The 22,352-nt window shown below is 34.6% G+C and overlaps 1 protein-coding gene across 12 annotated transcripts in view; it reads right to left on the reverse strand.

The window, feature by feature from the left end:
* Positions 1–3,557: 3,557 nt before the first annotated feature.
* Positions 3,558–22,352, reverse strand: part of LOC6052288 (actin-histidine N-methyltransferase) — a 181,984-nt gene continuing 163,189 nt past the window's right edge. For all 12 annotated transcript variants that reach the window (XM_038265204.1, XM_038265205.1, XM_038265202.1 and 9 more), the window contains exons 3-4: positions 4,576–4,860; positions 3,558–4,516 (exon numbers count right to left, since the gene is read on the reverse strand). In XM_038265204.1, the coding sequence (XP_038121132.1) occupies positions 3,997–4,516; positions 4,576–4,860 (805 nt within the window). In that variant the 3' untranslated portion in view covers positions 3,558–3,996. The remainder of the gene's footprint in view (positions 4,517–4,575; positions 4,861–22,352) is intronic.

Here is a 22,352-nt window from a genome sequence, read left to right on the forward strand (position 1 = left end):
TCTTACTATTGATTCTTGATTTTTTATAAAATATATTCTCTTTGACTATCTATTGTTTTCAATCTTCACTCTTTTCTTCTAACAAGTGAGGTTTGAGCCCTTACTCAGTTTAACACAAATATTACTAATAGCAACATATGAGCAACTCTCTACGAAATCGGCCGATTTCGACCGTTTTTATTTTTTGATTTGACTAAAACTTTGTGGGGGCCTTCCCTATGACCAAATTAGCTATTTTGCGTCATTGGTTCACCCATACAAGTCTCCATACAATTTTGGCTGCTGTCGATACAAAAATGGTATATTCAATGTAACTTTTGAGTGAATTTTCTGATCAATTTGGTGTCTTCGGCAAAGTTGTAGGTATTGTTGAGGACTTTTGAGAAAAAAATAAGTACACGGAAAAAAATTGCAGATTTTTTAATCAACTTTTTTTCACAAAAACTCAATTTCCAAAAATACGTATTTTTTGATTTTCGAGATTTTTTATGTGTTTTACTGCCGTTCTACGCATAATTGTCCCATGTTCGAAAAAGTGCAACTGAGAAAAACGCGATTGAAATTTTTCGATCGATTTCTGTGTTTCTACGCATAATTGTCCCGTGGGTTCCTATACGCCCTATGTGTCCCTAATTGCCCTAGTTAGCAGTGTATCACTCTTATTTGTGATCCTCTTGCTAAACAACAGGTAAACACAACATAATGCTACATAAAACTAATGATTCCGTATAAGAAAATACTTGGTGGGACAATTATGCGTAGAAGTTTAACGATGGGACAAACAGACTTTATGTTGTTTTCAATGAGTTTCCGAACAAAGTACCCGATTTTATGTGTTTTTCTTAAAATATACGACAAACTAAACTTAAAAATGTTAAAAAGTCAAAATCGTCCAAAAATGACATGGGACAATTATGCGTAGAACGGCAGTTTAGGGGATAAAAATTCGCAACTTTTGAGCCATAGAGAAACATGGTCAAAACATCTGTCGCCGAGTAATGAATTTTTGAAAAAATAGTGATTTTTGGAACAAAATGAAGTTTTATGTAAAAACAAGTTTGACATTATTCTTTAATGCAAATTTGAATTAACAATCGAAAAGTACTCTACAGATTTTTTGATAAAGGGCTCTATTTTCAAGATATAGCCACCGAAAGTTTGATTTTAGCGAAATATTTGCCATTTTTAAATTTTTTAAAATAGTTTTTTAAATCAAGACTAACATTTTAAAAGGGTCAAACATTGAATATTACGCCCATTTAAAATGCTAGTCTTGATTTAAAAAAATCAAAATATCTTTTTCGAAAAGATCGGAAAATTTTCCAACTTTTCAGAAATTTTTCAGAATGGGCAAAAAATTGATGTTTTCTAAGTATCACCCAAAAAACCCACCATTTTCTAATGTCGATAGCAACTAAAGGTCCGATTTACAATGTTAAAACAAGCAACATTCGTGAAATTTTACGATCTTTTCGAAAAAAATATTTTAAAATAATTTCAATCAAGACATACATATTAAATGGGCGTATTATTGAATGTTTGGCCTTTTTGAAATGCCAGTCTTGAATTAAAATTTATGAAAAAAAAAATTCCGAAAAGATCGAAAAATTTGAAACATTCAATGTTTTGACTTTGTAAATCGGACCATTAGTTGCTGAGATATCGACATTAGAAAATGGTGGGTTGTTTGGGTGAGACTTGGAAAACACCAATTTTCTTGTTTTTAACCCTTTGCATGGCAATATCTCAGCAAATAAGGGTCGCATCAACAAAGTCCGAATAAACAAAATTAAATATAGAGAATTTTCTCAGCTTTTGATTTATTTTTCAAAAGTGGGCAAACATGGGCACTATTTTTAAAAAATCAATAACTGCGACTATTTTGAAAAAAAGTTACATAAAACTTGCTATAACTTGAAAACGGTGCACTTTATCAAAATTTCACCATAGTACTTTTTGATTGCAAATTCATTTTTACATCCAAAAATGAAATTGAAAAAAAAATTGCGACCAATATTTAGATTTTTTGAAAAAAATAGTATTGATTCAAAAAATCATAACTCGGTCAAAGATTTTGTGCCCATTCTGGAAATTTCTGAAAAGTTGGCGTTTGATTTCCTCTAAAACATATAAAAAAATAAAAATAGTGTTTTTTTGCAAATTAAGTTTTAGGGACAAAAAGTGAAATTAAAAATCACCAAAAAAAATTTTACCCTGTATCATTTTTTTTTTCAGTGTAGTCCATATCCATACCTACAATTTTGCCGAAGACGCCAAATCGTTCAAAAAATACCTTCAAAAGATACAGATTTTTGAATTTTCATACATCATTTTTGTATGGACAGCTGCCAAGTTTGTATGGAAAATTATATGGACAAGCTAATGACGCAAAATGGCTTCTTTGGGCATACCGAAGGCAACAAAAAAGTTTCAGCCGGATTAAAAAATACAGAAAAAATCAAATGACCGAAATCTCAGAGAATTTCTCTGAAACAAAATGGCTTCTTTGGCCAAAGGACTTCCACAAAGTAAACTGCGATCAGCAGAGAAGCGAGTCAGACGTGCAACACCAAAAAAGTGCTAAATGTTCGAACTGTTTGCAGTTTGGACATGGTGGAAGGAACTGTTTCATCAAGAGTCGTTGTGCAACCTGCGGAGGTGAGCACAAAACACAAGCTTGCGAAACAATCAACGAAAACATCGAAGCGAAATGCTTCAATTGCAGCGGCGGCCATTCGACCAAGAATCGAAGCTGCCCAAAACGTGCTGAGTTTGTAAAAATTCGTCAGCAAGCGACGACGAGGCACCAACTAAATCGTCGCAAAACACCACCAGCATACACGGACGTGGATTTTCCTGCTTTGGCGTCACCTGGAGCGGGATCTGCTCGAGTGGTTCCAAATCTGCAGCCATTGCCGTTGAATCAGCGGCAAAGAGTTACAGAGCATACAACACCTCCAGGCTTCAGTCAGCAACCGAGGGAAAACCAACCAACATCAACGGATGAAGGCAGCAGTGACCACAAGAACTTCTGAACATTTTCATCGAGATGTCAACAACACTGCGTGGGTGCAAAACTCGCCAGAAACAAGTAAGAATGCTTGGAGGATTTATCTTAAAATACAGTTCGTAGTTTACTCGTTCTAATGATTTTGAATATTTCAATGAATTTACTTTTTTAGTTTTAAGTTAGGATTAGTTGTTAAAGTGTTTTTTTTCAAATGTATTCGATTCAATGCAAAAATGTAAAACAATTTGAAGTAAATAAATGAATATGAACAGTTAATAAGAAAACGAAAAATATAACAAAGATGAAGAGCATGTAGCCATACCACTTAGAATGTAAATGAAATGTAATTATTACAAGAAAGTTCAATAAAAACATATTTAATTAAAAAAAAAACTTCAAAAAAAAGTTGGGCCAAATTTAAAATAAAATAAAATGCACGAAATCGGCCGATTTCGTTGGGTCAAACAAATTTATTTGTATTGCTTTGTGCAGGTAATTTTCTGGCAACATTAAAATGGATTTCGAAATCAAGGAAAACAACAAACAATTTGGCAGTTATCGAACAATTTTATTATGTATATTTGGGCGTGTGATGTTGCTTGGCAAATTCTACTTTTCAATGCGTAACAGTCTATCTTGTACCGCCAATTAGAAAAAGAAAATAAGATGGCTCAAAACTTAAAAAAAAAAAAACAATAATTTAATTACAATCTACAAAAGGTTAGGGGCACGTGCGTGTTGTGTGTGTGTGTGAGTTGTACAAAATCAATACTGAAGCCGAGCTACTCCGAAACTAAATTCGGGGGTTAAATTTCGTTTGGCAAACCAAGCGTGGAAATAGGAAAAGCTTTCAGCTAAGCACTAGTGGCGGGCGGACGATGAGAAAACGAAAATGCGATTTGATGCAGGCATTTAGGACTAAACTGGAATCTACAGATGAAAGCTCACTCTAAGAGGAATACAACACAATCTGCAGCAGGATGTTTTCAGACTTCCTTCTTGTCCACTTCCTTCTGCTTGCAGTGCTCGAGTGCCTCGCTCAGGATCTTCTTCTCGACGACTCTAAACTGCACCAGCATGGACTTGATGTGGCCCAACTTTTGCGCTCCCTTCTGGCCCTGGTTGGCCAGCAGGGCCTCGTCCTGGTCCAGCGTGGTCCCAGTCATCCGGAGGGCCAACTGCAACCGGATCGACAGGTACTTCCAGACCTTCTCCCGGAGACTGGCCTCCAGCCCGGGGCAGTCCGGTTCCAGCAGCTGCGATTGCACCGCATCTTCCCCCAGCCAGTGGCCGAGCTGTTCTTTGGTCATGTTGAAAACGCGCGCGAAACCGAGCAGCTCGGGCGAGATGAAGGAGTCGCCGCCACCACGTTGGACGTTGAAATCGCCGCTGGACGCGAGACCGAGCTTCTCGAGCAGTTGCTTGCGCTGCTCGAACTGCTCCTCGGTGGGGTTCAGGCTGAGCGGGATGGCCACGGCGCTGTTGGCGTTGTCCGGGTAGACGAAGCTGTCAAACAGATCGCCTATTTTAAAATAACAAACCAATAAATATAAATCAACCCTCACCCGTTATGCACCAAAAAGTCCGCATTCGTCCGATTGCCGTAGTAGATGAAGATCTGCTCGCCCTTCCGGTAGTCCCCGAGGGCCAAACTCTCGACCTGCTGGGCGGCCTCGTTGTACCCGGTGGTGATCTGCCCGTTGACGTGGTTTGCCATGTCCCACAGCGGAATCAGCACCGGATTGGGGGCCGACTCTCCGGCCTGACCTTCCACCTTAACCGTCTCTCCCTCCTCTCGCAGATTGACCGGAATTAGATTTTGTCGCGTCATTACCGTCGAAGCGGCCCAGCTGAAATTGAAAAAATAAAACAAAAAATATGACCATTAGTGTGACGCAAAAAAAAAAAAAAACGATGTAAATTTAAATTGTACTAATCGACGGAGGTTCACGCCTCAAAGGAAAAGAGAGTGTTTTGCTTTCCTCACCTTACTGAGGCAAGGCTATAAAATCACTCGAAAAATGAACTTCTCAAATACGACTCCTAGATATACCTTCACGCATACCTATCGACTCAGAATCAAATTCTGAACAAATGTCTGTGGGGATGTGTGTAGACATGATTTTTTTTCCACACGATTAGCTCAGAACTGCACGGAAAGAAGGTTTATCGTGAATCTTACTAATTTTCGGTTAAAAACCCTAAAAAAATTGGTTGTTTTTCCAACCACGATTTTTTTTAGCTGGAAATCCTAAAAAAAAATCCTGGATTTGACAGCTGGATCCAGGTCCTAAAATGATAAATCTAGCTAAATTTTTAGTAAATTTTACTGATTTGCAAGCTGGAAAAATGCTGTCAGTCTCAAAAGCTGTATGTTTTGAGAAGGTCTGTTAGCTATTTTAGCTAGATTTTATGGTATTCTAGGAAGTTTTATAGTTAGCCCAGCGAGTTTTTAGGCTGTTTCAACCAGTTTTTTTGGAATCATTCTCAAAATTTTCCATTGATGGCTGCGATGCCAGGTATTTTCACACATCTTTTTAGCTAGTTTAGCCAACTTTGCCACTATTCTTGGTAGGTGTTTTGGTTGGTATAGCTAATTTTTCTACTATTTCTACAAGTTTTCTTTCAAAAGCCTCCGTTTCTGCCTGCAAAGCACGCATTATTCACCCAGCCTTTTGGCTGATTTAGCTCGTTTCTTTTTTGTTCTTGCTTCGTTTTTCGGTAGGTCCAGCTAATTTTTCGACTGTTTCAACTGGTAATTTCGAAATCATTTTTAAAAATCCCTTGCTGCCTGTAAAGTTGTTTTTATTTTCAAAAAGACTTTTGCTGGTGTAGCATGATTTTCCGCTATTCTTGGTACGTTTTTGGTAGTCCAGCAAGTTTTTTGGATGTTTCAATAGTTTCCAGGCTTTTAAACTATGTTATAGTTGATCATCCTAATTGTACGGCTTTGTTGCGATATTCTATTGACAAATAAAAAAATGAAATACAGTAATACAAAAATACAAAAATACAAAAATACAAAAATACAAAAATACAAAAATACAAAAATACAAAAATACAAAAATACAAAAATACAAAAATACAAAAATAAAAAATACAAAAATACAAAAATACAAAAATACAAAAATACAAAAATACAAAAATACAAAAATACAAAAATACAAAATACAAAAATACAAAAATACAAAATACAAAAATACAAAAATACAAAAATACAAAAATACAAAAATACAAAAATACAAAAATACAAAAATACAAAAATACAAAATACAAAAATACAAAATACAAAATACAAAATACAAAAATAAAAAATAAAATACAAAATACAAAAATACAAAACATACAAAATACAAAAATACAAAAATACAAAAATACAAAAATACAAAATACAAAAATACAAAAATACAAAATACAATACAAAAATACAAAATACAAAAATACAAAAATACAAAAATACAAAAATACAAAATACAAAAATACAAAAATACAAAATACAAAAATACAAAAATACAAAAATACAAAAATACAAAAATACAAAAATACAAAAATACAAAAATACAAAAATACAAAAATACAAAAATACAAAAATACAAAAATACAAAAATACAAAAATACAAAAATACAAAAATACAAAAAAAAACTTACAAAAAGTTATTTTGGTTAAATTATAGTAAATTCATGTTAAATTTGAACTATGTTTTGCATTTAACAAAGTTTAAATATAACATCAAATTACTTTCACTTAAACAAAATAACTTTACTTTATCCAACTTAATTTAACTAAATTTAACTTAATTTAACATACTTTAACATAATTTAACTAAATTTAACTCAACTTAATTTAACTTAACTTAACCTAATTTAACTTAATTTAACTTAATTTAACTTAATTTACCTTAATTTAACTTAATTTAACATAATTTAACTGAATTTAACTTAATTTAACTTAATTTAACTTAATTTAACTTAATTTAACTTAATTAAACTTAACTAAACTTAATTTAACTTGATTCAACTTTATTTAGCTTAATTTAACTTTATTTAACTTTATTTAACTTTATTTGACTTTATTTAACTTTATTTAACTTAACTTAACTTAATTTATCTTAATTTAGCTAAATTTAACTAAATTTAATTTAATTCAACATAATTTAACTTAATTTAACTAAATTTTACTAAATTTAACTTAATTTAACTCAATTTAACTCAATTTAGCTTAATATAACTTAATGAAACTAAATTTAACTTAATTTAATTTAGCTTAATCAAACTTATTTTAGCTTAATTAAAGTTAACTTAATTTAATTTAATTTAACTTAATTTAACTCAATTTAACTTAATTTAACTTAATTCAACTTAATTTAACTTAATTCAATTGATTTTAACTTAATTTATTTTAGTTTAACCTAATTTAACTTAAATAAACTTATTTTAACTTAATTTAAGTTAACTTAACTTAATTAAACTCAAATTAACTGAATTTTACCAAATAACTTTAAATTTAACTAAATTCTACCAAATTACATTGAATTTAACTGAATTCTGCCAAATGTAATAACATTTGAATAAATGTACTTACATTTACCTATATTCATCTACATTTACCTAATTTTACTTAATTTAACTTTATTTTACTTAATTTTACATAAATTTACTTTATTTTACTTAATTTTACTTAATTTTACATAATTTACTTAATTATGCTTAATTTTATTTAATTTTGCTTAATTTTACTTAATTTTGCTTAATTCTACTTAATTTTGCTTAATTTTACTTAATTTTGCCAATTTTTTTTAATTTTACTAAATTTAACTTAACACAACTTAATTTAACCAAATTTGGGCAAATTCAACTAAATCACACAAAAAATAACTAATTTCAACTGAATGTATCTGAATTTAACTAAATTTTGCTTAATTTAACTATTTTTTTTAAATTCATCTTAATTCAACAAAATTTAATTGAACTTATCTAAAATTTACTTTATTTTACTAATTTAAACTAAATTTAATCAATTTTAACGAAATTTTACTAATTTCAACTAAATTTAACTAATTTTAGCTAAATTTTATCAATTTAACTGATTTTAACTGAATTCTACATTTTTATTTAAATTTTACCAAATGTAACTTAATTTAAGTAACCTTAAATTGATTAAACTAAATTTCACTTAATTTAACTTAATTGACCTTAATTTAACTTCATTTCTAACAATATTTAACAATATTTATGGATGTGCTTAAAAGGCATTAGGCACCCTATTTGTTCGGAGCTGTCAAACATTGGCCAATCTATGTCTAGACATTCTGTACCCGCCGCCCCTCAGGTGGACAGATGTCCATACAAAAAGTATACTGTGGACAATCGCCAGCCTCCCTTTCCCCTGCCAAAGTGTTCACGTGGTTTAGGGATGCTCCCACTTTATGTTAAGTACATGTTTTTACCTACGCATCATCCAAACAATAACGAGAGGCTCAACTTCTAACCACTTTCTCTCAACACAAAAAACTTCTCACCTTATCTACTGAAACTTACCTTCAGGTGCCGATCCGCAGAAAACCTTCCAGGCTTTTGATTTATTCACTCACACAACACATTCTATCACCTTTTGCACTTGCACTTGCACTCAAACAGCACAAATAACCATCAAAAAACTTCACGAACTGCGCGGCTCAAACAGGATCGAACACGATACAAGACGATGCTTTGTTTTGGTCTCGAACTGATGACCTGTCAAAAAATCCATGCTGCCGGTTCCAGCTAATTTTTTGGTAAAATTACGCAAAATTGTGCTGAAACACCATTATTTTTGGTAAAATCTCTCCTGTCATTTTGATTTGGGCTGTCAGTTTTGGAAAGCAAATCAGCAATCAGGGTTAGCTATTTCACCAATCACAGGTTGGTAAATTTAGCTGTAATTTTAGCTGATTCAACCAAAAAAATCACTGTTTCACCAATTTGAAGCCAGCTAATTTGAATTGTTAAATTTTGGATAGAACTCTTTTCCGTGTGGCTGTACCGATTTTGGCCGGAGCCGCCTTATTCTGTTCGTTTTGGGGTCCCCTAAGACCCTATTAAATTTTATTCTGTTTAGTGAAGTACTTTAAAAGTTATGCCAAGAAAAAGTTTTTTTGTAGCTACAAAAAAAGGGTGATTTTTGCATAACCTCAAAGGCCGGGTCTTTTTGCTTTTTTGTCATTTTGAGCACGCGGGGGATTGGCTGCCACATCCCCTTGCATGCGTATCGCCCGGTTGCCACATCGCTTAAGCAGTGTCTGCGTCTCTTCTGGAAAAAATCTGTATTAATTATGTTGCTGCATCATTTTGTCTCGACAAAGATTTACACGAACTTTTTACTGAAATATATAACTCATGAGAATTTTCACCTTTATTTTGAAGAGTTGGTAAAAAAAAAGAATTGAAAATTGCTGTTCAAGTAAAATCAATAATTAAAAAAAACAAATGAAAAAAAAATAAAAAAAATAGAAAAAAAACTCTTAAATTAATTTGTAAATACCACCTAAAATACAACATGAATGCGAGGAAGGCACCAACCACCTTAAGGTGGATTAAGTAACGTTTTTTACTGCCAAACCCGTGAGACGGGTCCAAACGCGTTGATTTGGGGGAGGTAGCAAAATTATCTTGATTAGCGCGCTGGGCAATTTCGGAAGGCGATTCGTTTATTTCCGTTTCTTTTTCGCGCGCGAAAATGTTATCATTTTTAATTTCCTCCCGGTGCCGATCGATTGCGAAAGAAGCCGTGATGACGGAGTGATCGATATGAGAACAAGAAAACCTGTTTTTCAAAATTTTGGAAAAAAACATTTAGCGAACCCAAAAAGTTGTTGTTTTAATTTAACTTAGCTAATTAAAAACCCATGGATACGTGAACTCAATTCATTTTTATAATAATGTTAGATACTCGTTTAGATACCATCCCTTTTGGCTCTCTATTCCTGTTTTTGGCCGTCGAAATATTTTTTTATGAATGCATTTTATTTCGAAATTTCATGCAAAAAAAAAATTATAGCACAACATTTGTTTGATCTGAAAAATAACAATGGAGACCGGATTCGAGTGGTAGAAATGACAGTTCTCTCATAAGAACTACATTGCAGAAAAAAGCAAAAACTGCTCGAATGGAAGTGCTCCGTTGCCAATTTTTTCGTAGTTTATTTAGTTGAATCGGTTCTCAGATGACCAGTGAACATAATTTTGTTAAAAATACTTGCAAAAATATTTTCCAATCTTTTTTCAAATTTATATTTACTGATCATCTAATAACAAATTCCACTGAATAAACTACGAAAAATGGGCAATTGTTAGTTATAGATCCAAAAGGTTGGGCAGGCCTGATTTAAAGCAACCTTAGCAATGATCAATTTGACCTAAATAAATCAGATTTAAGAAAATTTGAAGAAAAACTGTGACTTGATAATCACCCCAGAACTAGAATTCATTATAGAATTATCACCTCCGTGTACGCACGAGAGCAAGCAGCAGTCAAGTGCTCTGTGCTCTACAATTTTTTCGAAATTTTTCGCCGTAGTTGATTGTGATTACCCGCGAGTTTGCTTCTCCAGCATGCCAAAGGCCGGCCGTGGCCGTGGCAGTTCGAGTGCGGCCTCGAAAAACCCGCGAAGTTCGTCTACCGGCCGTGTGCAAAAAGGTAAACAAACAAACGCCGTGTCGGCCGCCATCGCGCAGGGGAGCGTGAGCGCAGATGGAATCGACAAAAAGTATCTACATCCCGGGTATGTTCCGAGATCACCAGTGAGGACCCGCTCTGGTACTTCTGGAGCCACCAGTGGCACTTCAACATCCGCCAACATCCTCATCAGGAACGAGTTCCAGATGCTGAGTGACGACGAAGAAAACAACAACACCGACGGTAGCAGCACTACCGACGACGACGACGATGACGGGCGTGCACGGAAGAAAGTGTCGACGCCAAAAAAGAACAATTCTCCAAAGGAACGTAAACCACCTCCAATTTTTGTTTTGGACACGTTGGCGGACGATGTTGACGAGTTGCTGGAAGGCCTCGGATATTGTCTGAAAATCAGTGAGTCGTCAGTGCAAGTTTACACATTTGACGAAAAGAACTTCGACCTGGTTGTGGAGAAATTGAAGCGTCAAAATTTCAAGTTTTACAATTCGACCCCGTGCAGAAGACTGCCGTTAAGGTCGTCTTGCAGGGGTACCAAGACCGCCCGATCTCCGACCTCAAGAAGGACCTCTCGGGTGCTGGCATAACACCGCGTGACATAAAAGTCCTCTCGCGGAAGACAACAGTCACAGGTACGCACACTCTGTACCTGTTGTACTTCGACCGCGGCACCGTCAAAATCCAAGACCTGCGACGGACTAAGGCGTTGGATGGTTTTTGGGTAAACTGGCGGTTTTACTCCAAAAACCCAATGGACGTAGCGCAATGCCACCGTTGCCAGAAGTTCGGCCACGGCTCGCGGAACTGCAACCTCCCGCCCCGCTGCGTGAAGTGCGGTGAAACACACCTCTCGGAGAAGTGTGTGTGCACTGCCGTGCAAGGCGGACTTAGGGGACAAGGCAGAGCAAACCAAGGCGCGCATTAAGTGCGCCAACTGTGACGGCAACCATACCGGTAATTACCGCGGATGCGTCGCGCGCAAGGCCTACCTTGAGGAGCAGGAAAAGAGTTGCTGCTTACCCCATCCTTCTCAGCGGAATACGAGCTCTACCGTTCCTGCAGCTGGACAGCATCCGGTTCCCGCAGACAAATCAGCGTTTCCTCCTGGATGGGTGCGATCGTTCGCCAGCGTCGTCGCTGCCGGTAGCGGCGATGCGGCCCAGCAAGAAGTAACCGGGGAAGATCTCTTCACCTTGCCGGAGTTTTTTGCTCTCGCAGGGGAGATGATGACGCGGTTTCGGACCTGCCGTAACAAGGCGGAGCAATTTCTGGCCCTCGGGGAGCTTATGATTAAGCACATCTACAATAGATAAAAAAACTGTGATCTAGTTTAAGCTTTTTCTATTTCTATCCCCTTTCCTTGTAATTTCAGTAAGTTTTTTTTCCAAAAATTTTCTTACTCTTCGTAATCTATAGTGATAAGTAATAATCTTTCCAAAATGGATTGAGATTTAAAACACAGCTGAAAGGAACTCCAAAACTCTGTTATGTACTGCGAATGAACAAATTGTAACATGATTATTCACTATTAAAACCAAATTGAATTGAATTATAGAATTATTGTTTATTGAAAAAAAAAACTGAAAAATTGTGTGATCTACTCCAGTAAATGTGGATAAATCTTTATACAAGCCATACTAGATGAATAATATTTGATTAGTTATACAGCCATTCTACAAAAATTAGTTTGATTAGTTATACAGCCATTAAACAAAAAGTCTACGATTTGGCTCAAATTTGGAGTGGGGGTTCTTTGACCCAAATAATTAGACCCGTATTCTTTTGTTTGGCGATTTTCGCAAAAAGCACATTTTTCAAAAAAACTCCGGAACGGCTGAACCAATCTTAAAGCGTCATGTTTCAAAAGAAAGGTTATTTGTTGGGTTTTTGAGGAAAAATATGTGGAGGTTCGAAAACCGTAACTGAATATTTAAAAAGGTCATATGAAAATTTAATTTGCTAATTTGAAGGTCTCGGGACCAAAGAGCTCATATCTGAAAATATTTTTCCCTGATTCCTTGTAATATTTTACATAACATATCCAAAATTCGGGAATATCCATTAACACGATTCGGAGATATGATATTTTGAACTTAAAAACTTCAAATTAGCAAATGCAATTTTCATAGGACCTTTTCAAATATTCAACAAGGTTTTTCGAACCTCCACATATTTTTCCTCAAAAGCCCAACTAACAACCCTTCTTTTGAGACATGGCGCTTTAAGATTGATTCAGCCGTTTCAGAGATATGATTGAAATGTGCTTTTTGCGAAAATTAGAGCGTCAAATTTCCCGGGGTTACAAATTTCCCGGGAAACGGGAAATTTTCAACCAATTTCCCGGGAATTCCCGGGAAATTTTAAATATATTGAAAACTGTTCTGAACTTGGTTTCGAATAATATTATGCAACACAATTTTTCAGGATAGCAACTTTAATGGTAAAAATAAGTAGGTATTTGTTGATGAGAAATATTTTTTTAGCAAAGTGTTTAGACAGTGAGTAAACTGAATCCTGTCAAATCTGCAACATGGAGTTAAACATTCTGTGAAGTTGCTGTAAAGTTTTCCGTAGCACTTCGAAAAATTAGACTCCATGTCGCACGCACACACTCTCCCTTTTAATTTCTCGATAATGTACAATCAGAAATTTCTTTTTTTTTTTAACTTGCCTCTGTGACCAGTTTGAGAGAATGTGGTTTGACACATAAATTTTAAACAAATAAAAATGGAAAAAATATGTTTTTCATGACAAATAACTTTTCTAGAACAAGTCATACTGGTATCAGCTCGTGAACAAAATGGTAATGTTTTAAAGTTTTTCCTTAAAAATCTAACTTCTCGTAATTGTTTTACTTTTAACATCCCAATGTTTTCACATATTTGGAGCATGTTAAGAGTATTTATTTTTTATTTTTTAAGAACCAAACAAATACAAACAATACAAAGTAGTTTTTCAATATGGTTCTCACATGGTTCTCAGGTTAATAATTGACTTCGTTTAAATGTTTTTTTTTTCATAATTAACCCTCTATTGTTGCACCAGTGCTCCATAATTATTTTACTTCAAATTGTAATACCTTTAATACTAGGTAGTAAACGAATTGAAGTTATTTTTTTTGCACAAAACTATTTGACATATTTAACGATACCAACTCGCCAAATATTGAATATTACGCCCATTTAAAATGCTAGTCCTGATTTAAAAATTTTCTAAATATTTTTTTCGAGAAGATCGGAAAATTTCACGAATGTTTTATATATTAACATTGGAAATCGGACCATTAATTGCTGAGATAACGTCATTAGAAAATGGTGGGCTGATTGGGTGAGACTTAGAAAACTTCAATTTTCGTGTTTCTTTTTCTTTAAGCCGCTGTATTTCAGCAACCAGAGGTCCAATCTTCAATGTCTCTTAGACAATTTTATAGCAAATTTTCTGAACTTTACAAAAAAAAAAAATTAGAAATGGTCACTCATGGTCACTATTTTTAAAAATTGAAAAACTGCAAATATTTCGCTAAAATCAAACTTTCGGTAGCTATATCTTGAAAACGGAGCCCTTTATCAAAAAATCTGTAAAGTACTTTTCGATTACAAATTCAATTTTGCATTAAAAAGTTATGTCAAACTTGTTTTTGCATATAACTTCGATTTTTTTTTTCCAAAAATCACTATTTTTTCAAAAATTCATAACTCGGCGGCAGATTTTTGACCATGTTTCTCTATGGCTCAAAAGTTGCGGATTTTTGTCCCCTAAAACATATCAAAAAATCTCGAAAATAAAAAAATACGTATTTTGGGAAATTGAGTTTTAGTGAAAAAAAAGTTGATACAAAAATCTGCAATTTTTTTTCCGTGTACCTATTTTTTTTCTCAAAAGTCCTCAACAATACCTACAACTTTGCCGATCAGAAAATTCACTCAAAAGTTACAGCTGTTTGAATATTTACAAACCATTTTTGTATGGACAGCTGCCAAAATTGTATGGAGACTTGTATGGGTGAACCAATGACACAAAATAGCATATTTGGTCATAGGGAAGGCCCCCACAAAGTTTGAGCCAAATCAAAAAATACAAATAAAATCCATTTCCGGTTTTGGTAGAGAATTGCTCAAATGCTAAAATTTCAATCGAATTTTAATGTTTAATCTGATTAACATATCTAAATTTCAACTCTTAATTTATTTTTGTTTCGAGATTTTCACTTAAATTAGTGATGTAGAAAATAAAGCAGATGAAATAATAATATAAGTTTTCAAATTTTGTTCCACATTTCATTGCAAAATTGACAATATCAATTTGAAAATATATTTGCAATAGCCTCTAAACACTTTCGAACAAACACTCAAGAAATCAATTAAATTCGGAAATTATGATTAAAATTAAACAAACATTTTTTCTACTTTACACCACTATGCAATTTCCAATCAATTTTCTCCGCGCACAAAAGCCAGCATAAATGATGACCCATTCATATTATTTTAAACCCAGAACAGCACGAATTCAAAAAAGAAAAAAAAACCAGCAACCACATTTCATCGCAGTCACCGTCGATCACGAATGCATCATCATCCTCATTTGGAATGACAAAATTGAATGGAGGCGTTGATGTCTGCGAATAATAACACCACTAATGATAAAAAGGCGTCGTTATTTCCAGCAGCAGCAGCCTCACCAAACAGGCGGTCCAAAAATATATAGGGGAACTATACCCTTTTTAAGCCTATTTCTATTATCAGCACTTTGATCGTGAATTACAGCTTTCATAAAGTGTTTTTGACTGTTTCAAAGTCATAAATAGATCAAATAAAAGTGAGCAAGCAACTCTCCATTGTTGATACAGCTGAAAATGTTGATTTAATAGCGGAAAACAGCAAAAGTGATGAGAATTGGTCGAACGGCTTAGAGTGATTAAAATGGGTATATTTCCCCTACCTCACAAATGGCCCTTTGCAGGGATTCAAATTTTTGGGGATAGGGATGTCCATAAAATGGTAAAAATGATTTTTTTTTACTCGATCATTTCAACATAGAACATAAACGTTGATTTATAAAACAATTATAAACAAATTTAAAATCACTTTTTTTTCTTGGGAATCTCTTTCACCAGGATTAAGGGTCCTTTTGTCACGGATTTTGTTCATTTTGCGAATATTTTCATCTCAAAATGGGCAACGCATAGAGAAAACAAGCGATTCACGACTGGACTGCGGGAAAATGGAACAGGACTTTACGTGCGTGATGATATTTTTAAAACGAGCCACGAGCTTTTCCAAACCATTATGCTGTAATGGTTGAGTTGGGTAATGCTTTCTTTTAATTACTTTTTATACCTGAAAAACATTCAATGATTTATTTTTTTAAGATTTTTCATTTTGATTAATCAATTTTTCATGTTTGAAGTGTATCTTCCTGACAAACTTTTCCAGCCGTTTCAAGATAAACGACAAGACATTCCCCCCAGTCCCCCGGCCAGTCAACTTTCATCAACTGATAACAAATTCACCTGTCAAGCAGCAAGCAAGCAAATTAGCATATTGATTTTCGCAACTTATTTGCCCCATCCTCATCTCTCGTGCTCCTCCACCGTCACACACAAAAAGCAGCTATTTTTCGATCGAGAGAGAGACCGCTTCATTGGTTGATCCATTAAAATCCGCACCGGAAGGGAAGAATCTGACAGGTTCCACACACCCCCTCAGGAAAGTCCTTCTGCGAAAAGCTTCCTCGTTTATAATTTTTCCCCACTCATTGTTCGCCCCTCTCGATTTGAATAATTGATTTATCAATTTTCTTCTCCTGACGGCGGGCGTCGTCGTCGTTGACGGTCCAAGCCCCACCGGGGACACGGAAATGTTGAGCAACACTGTCATTGGAGTTTTTGAGGAGGGGGGAGTTGGTGGCTAATTTGGCCAATTTATTTGGAAATGGCGATTAAGGGCATATCCACAGAGAAGCAACATGACGAGAGGAATCCCAATTTGGTTCCTACGAATGGACGGAATTTGCGATTGCGGTGCGATGGTGGGACCTTGCAACTTTGTTTATGAATACATTGTTTAACAATTTTAAATTTCAAGTATATTTTCGAGCAAAAGGTATCACAAAATACATCGTTGCAGTTATGCTTCTATCAAAAAATTGCAAAATATCAATGGAAAAAAACTTCAACTTTTACGTTTTGTCCAAATAATTCAAAAATTTAAAAAAAAATCAAAAAGTTTTAATTTGATTTAAAAGGCACAAATAAGCATTATACAGTCTATAATCGATAATACGAAGGCATCATCGGCAAAATTTCACTTCGGACAATCCAACCATGAAAAAACAATTTTTCTTTGTCTTATTTTTTTTTATTGTCGAGCTTACTGCCGCTCCAATCTAGTCCGTCCCATATGTATTTTTGTCGATTTTGAGATAAACCTGACAAAAGTCTTGTTATAACATCTACTTCAAGCCTATTTAATAAAAAAGTAATGTTTGTTCTAAAAATTCCAAAATAAAAATGACTATTGTGCTGTCCCATATGCAAAATAAAGGCAAGTCAGTTCTTGAATAGAAATGTCTCTCAAATCGATAATATAAATATTTAATAATTTAAATAATACACAGACTATGTCTCTAAGAGCCTGTTGAACTTAAAAAAACTTAAATTGTTGATAAATAATTAATGTTTAAGAATTTTGAAGCGCAAAATATGTTAACTATTCTGCATTTTTTTCTCATGCGAGGGACAACCACGGCCAGAAAAGAAACTACATACTATTGTAACTAATATTAAAAAACAGTCCTGTTACTTCTTGGTTGAATTCCCTTGATCCCGGTTCTGGATGCTTCCAGCGCAGATTGTGGATAACTCAATTTCGTGGGTTCCATATGCTGAGACTTGCATTCAAATATCTTCCACTTTGCAGCAAAAGAAACTGCTTGTCTCGGCGCCGTTTAAAGTTTCATACCTAGGAATTTTACTTTGTAAAACTATTCGTCAATAATATTAACCTGAAACAAACAAACTTTTAGATCATTTAATAAAAAATACTTGAAAACCCAAGCAACACACTTTGTCAGATAAACGTATTTCCCAACTGGTTGTATAACCGAACGGCCTCGTTACCACAACTTGTTCTACAACTCCTGTGCATTGGAAAAAGCGCACTTTTTTCTGTTGTACAACTTGCCAGAATAAGATGCAAGTTATCAGAGTAAGTTGTACAAATGTATCTGACAACACTGTGCTAGCTAACAAGAGATTCAACGAAAAAAAAGGGGGCGTGGTTAACGGCTGTGCTGTCAAATCAAAGCGCACACTGAAAAGGAAAGATAGATTGAAAACAGTTGTCTAACCGTTACCCAACTTACATGTAAACAAACAGTTCTTATTAGAATTTCAATCAACGACGAAGCCAATAAGAATATTACCTCTGATTATTTTAGTACGCTTTTTTCTGCGTGATTTATTTAGAAAAAAATTGAAATTGTATGAAAAAAAAATAAAATAATATTTTCGCGCTCTCTTACTGTGATTCTTGTGAAACCCTCTTCATGGCGAACTAATAGATATTCAATTTTTTGATGAACTTCGTCTTTCCCAAGATTCGATCCGATGACTTCGACGACTTGTTGTTATCTCCACGGCAGGTCCAGGCGCGCTTCCACATCTTTCCACGAGGCTTCATAGTAAACAAGCTGGCCTAAACGTCAATAAGAAGGCTGCTGTCAGCTTTGTTATACTGCAGTGAGCTATACAACTTAACTCCAGAAAAGGCTGTCATTGGAAATAAAGTTATATAAGTTTGTTTCAAGTCAGTTGTTACAACTCCATTATGTAACTTTGTTATAACAAACCGTTTCAACTGTCATTTCGATTACCGTACCACGGAGTAACATTGAAAATTGGTGTGATTTTAATTTGTTGTTTTCTCTATCATGAATTCCGCAAGCTGATTTTTTTGTAGCTTTTACCGGCGATATATTTATAAATAATCGGTCAACAATTAAAATTATCGCAATCTTCGATAAATAAACATTATTGAAACTCTAAATACCTCACGTACAAATTTACACCACCTAACAACACGCAATGTCAAGTTGAATATGTTAGTTGAATATCAGTTATATAACCTATTCTCCGATAACATTTGTGTAATAAAGCGAGATAACCTAAGGTTATTTATAGAATGGTTGGCCACGCCCATTTTTCAGAAAATGCCGTCACATGACAATGTTGGATAAGCAGTGAAACAAACAGTGCAATATTATTCTTATTCAACTAACTGTTTTCGAGGAAAACAATGCAGATGAGGGAACAGCATCATGGCATTTCAGGATTTTGACGTTTAATTACATCTCATAAAAAGCGTTTTCGACTGAAATCAAGTGATAAATACCTCAAACGGAAGTGAGCAAGCAAGTTTTTATCGAAGGTGTTCCAAAATAAGTTGTTTAAACAGCGTAAATCAGCAAATTGGATGGAACCCTCCAAATAGGTGACAATTTTTCCTATGTTGTGTTTTGTTGGAAAAGAGTGAAGTTGACTGTGTTTTAACACTTTTGTGGCACAAAACACGATAGTTACATAAGTCAGTTATACAAGCAGTGAAACAAACTGTTATTTAAGTTATGTTCAGATTTTTTCTCGTATGTTTATAAAAAACAATTGTCTAACTATTATTCAACAGTCGACAAGTTATGAGTGCTACTTGGGAATCTACCAAAACAAACTAACAAATGACAGGTAAATTTCTGTTGTAAATGTTCAAGCCTACCTTGATACCATCACTGACTTGCCTTTATTTATGGACAAATAAAGTCAAGTCGGTCTCTTGCTGAAAATTTCACGAATTTACCTCCAAATTTTAAGTTTTAAAAATCAAATTTATGGTAGTAGTATTCTTTAGACTGATATTGAAATAACTGTTTAAAAAATTATATGGAAATTGTTTGTTTAGAATGGGAAAAATGGTAGACTTTTTTTTGGGCTTCTCACACCGTTATCTCAGCACTCACTTTTTACATATGGGACGGACTAGATTGGAGCGGCAGTGAAGTGCTATACAAACCTAGGAGCTTGGACTATTCAATGAATTCTGGATAGTTTACAAGCGATTTTACAAGCGATTTTAAAGTTCAGGTGTAGTCTGGTGACAGTGCGTGGCCGAATGGTTACGCTGTCCGCTTTGTAAGCGGATGATTCTGGGTTCGATTCCCATCTGCTGCAACCTTCCCTCGGATGAGGAAGTAAAATGTCGGTCCCGGCCTTGTTGTTAGACCGTTAAGTCATTCCAGATGTAGGAGTCGTCTCCATGCCATAAGTACAAACAACACACCAAACCAAGCCTACTCCGGTGGAATCGCTGGCGGCGGTTGGACTCACAATCCAAAGGTCGTCAGTTCCAAACACTGGGGTGGAAGGTTCCTTGGAGTGAAAGAGGTTTGAGTGCTCTCCCCATTCAAGCCTTCGGACTCCTAGGTTCGAGCAGAAACTTGCAATAGAGACCACAAAAGACCCGCGTCCAATTTTCACGGGTTTTGAATTTCACGGGAAATGGGAAAAATATTTTTCAAACCCCGGGAATTCCCGGGATTAAAAGAAATTTAAAATGTTTTTTTTTTATGTTCTTTGTTAAGCTTTAGATTTTAAGAGCGAGTCCACGAGCAAAGCATACCCATCTCGCATCGACCTCACCAATCTGCCTGAAATTTTCAGGGGTTGTTTGTACATATAAAACTAGCATCTGGCCAAAATATGAGCACTCTAGGTCAGTGGGAAGTGGGGCAAATCGGGACATAAATTTTAAAGGTTCAAAAACGTCAAAAATCTTAAAAAGGCTATAACTTAGGCAAAATTCAATTAAATTTCAAAATTCAAAATGCATCTTAAAGGGCTCAAAAAATGCAACAAAATGCAGGGTAGAGCATCCCGATTGGTTAAATCTAAAGGGAGTTATTGGCATTTTAGTGAAAAAAAAGCATAATTTTCAAACTCAAATAAAAAAGTGTTCCATCCAGATATCAACTCGGTTCGACCTGCAGCTGTAGGGGACATCTGGGACTACCATCTGAGACTGAGAACGCTTTGGGTAAGGCAGTTTAACATATTAAATAGACACTTTTACTTTAAGTGAATTTTTTGGTTGTAAATTTTTGCTCGGAGGACCCTTTAGATCCCATTTCCTGATGATAATTTTATCATATTCGTGTTCCTGAGACAATTTCACAATAGAAACATGCATAAAAATGTTTATTTTCATCCATTTTAACCCTTTAAAAAATGAAAGTTAAAAAAAATGAGATGCTGCTTTTTTTCTGGTGTCATCTAGTATCCTTGGAAACGAACTTGAATTTCAATAAATGTGAATCGAAGATTTTTTTTAACTTTCATTTTTTAAAGGATTAAAATGGATGAAAATAAACATTTTTATGCATGTTTATATTGTGAAATTGTCTCAGGAACACGAATATGATAAAATTATCATCAGAAAATGGGATCTAAGGGGTCCCCCGAGCAAAAATTTACAGCCAAAAAATTCACTAAAAGTAAAAGTATCTTTTTAATATGTTAAACTGCCTTACCCAAAGCGTTCTCAGTCTCAGATCGTAGTCCCAGATGTCCCCTACAAGCTGCAGGTCGAACCGAGTTGATATCTGGATGGAACACTTTATTATTTGAGTTTGAAAATTATGCTATTTTTTCACTAAAATGCCAATAACTCCCTTTAGATTTAACCAATCGGGATGCTCTACCCTGCATTTTGTTGCATTTTTTGAGCCCTTTCAGATGCATTCTGAATTTTGAAATTTAATTGAATTTTGCCTAAGTTATAGCCTTTTTAAGATTTTTGACGTTTTTGAACCTTTAAAATTTATGTCCCGATTTGCCCCACTTCCCGTTGACCTAGAGTGCTCATATTTTGGCCAGATGCTAGTTTTATATGTACAAACAACCCCTGAAAATTTCAGGCAGATTGGTGAGGTCCAAACGACGTCCCATACAAAGGGGTATGCCCTGTTCGTGGACTCGCTCTTAAATGAACTTCAGTTTTTTATCCAATGAGGTTAAAATTTAATAATTCTTCCATAAATATTTTTCTTTTATATAATTTTAATATTTTATACAAGAAAAGCTCGACATTTTTTTGAAAAAAAAAGAATAAATTAAATCTAATAAAATGATACCAGACAATGTGCAATTCAAAAAAAATACAATGGAAATCGGGACGACAGTCTGAATAGGTACATGAGATTTCAAAGCAATAAATTTAGAAAACGGTGCATAGTCCAATCTCGGTTATCCGAAGGTCCTGGAGAAAAATCACTTCAAAAATTAACAAATCACTGGCTTAATTTTGATGGTCAAGCTTAAGTATAACCCCTAACTTCTCTAGAGTGATGAGAAATTTTTGAATTCAAAATGGCGGCGTTAAATTAAAAAAAAAATGCATTTGGTAACTTTTAAGGCAATTACCCATTCAAATTTGAATAAAATTGACTTGCAGAATTCTAATTTGTTTAAAGTAGGAAAATAAAAAAAACAAAGAAAAACTTTTTTTTTATTCGATTATCTGAAGTCCTACACAGTAATAGACCTCCTGATAATTGAAACTTCGGATAACCGAGTATTGTACCTGTTCCTTTTTCAACCGAAGCCATTCAAAACGTTGTGCA

The sequence above is a fragment of the Culex quinquefasciatus genome, chromosome 3 (genome assembly GCF_015732765.1).
Source record: "Culex quinquefasciatus strain JHB chromosome 3, VPISU_Cqui_1.0_pri_paternal, whole genome shotgun sequence".
In the NCBI taxonomy this organism is placed as follows: domain Eukaryota; kingdom Metazoa; phylum Arthropoda; class Insecta; order Diptera; family Culicidae; genus Culex; species Culex quinquefasciatus.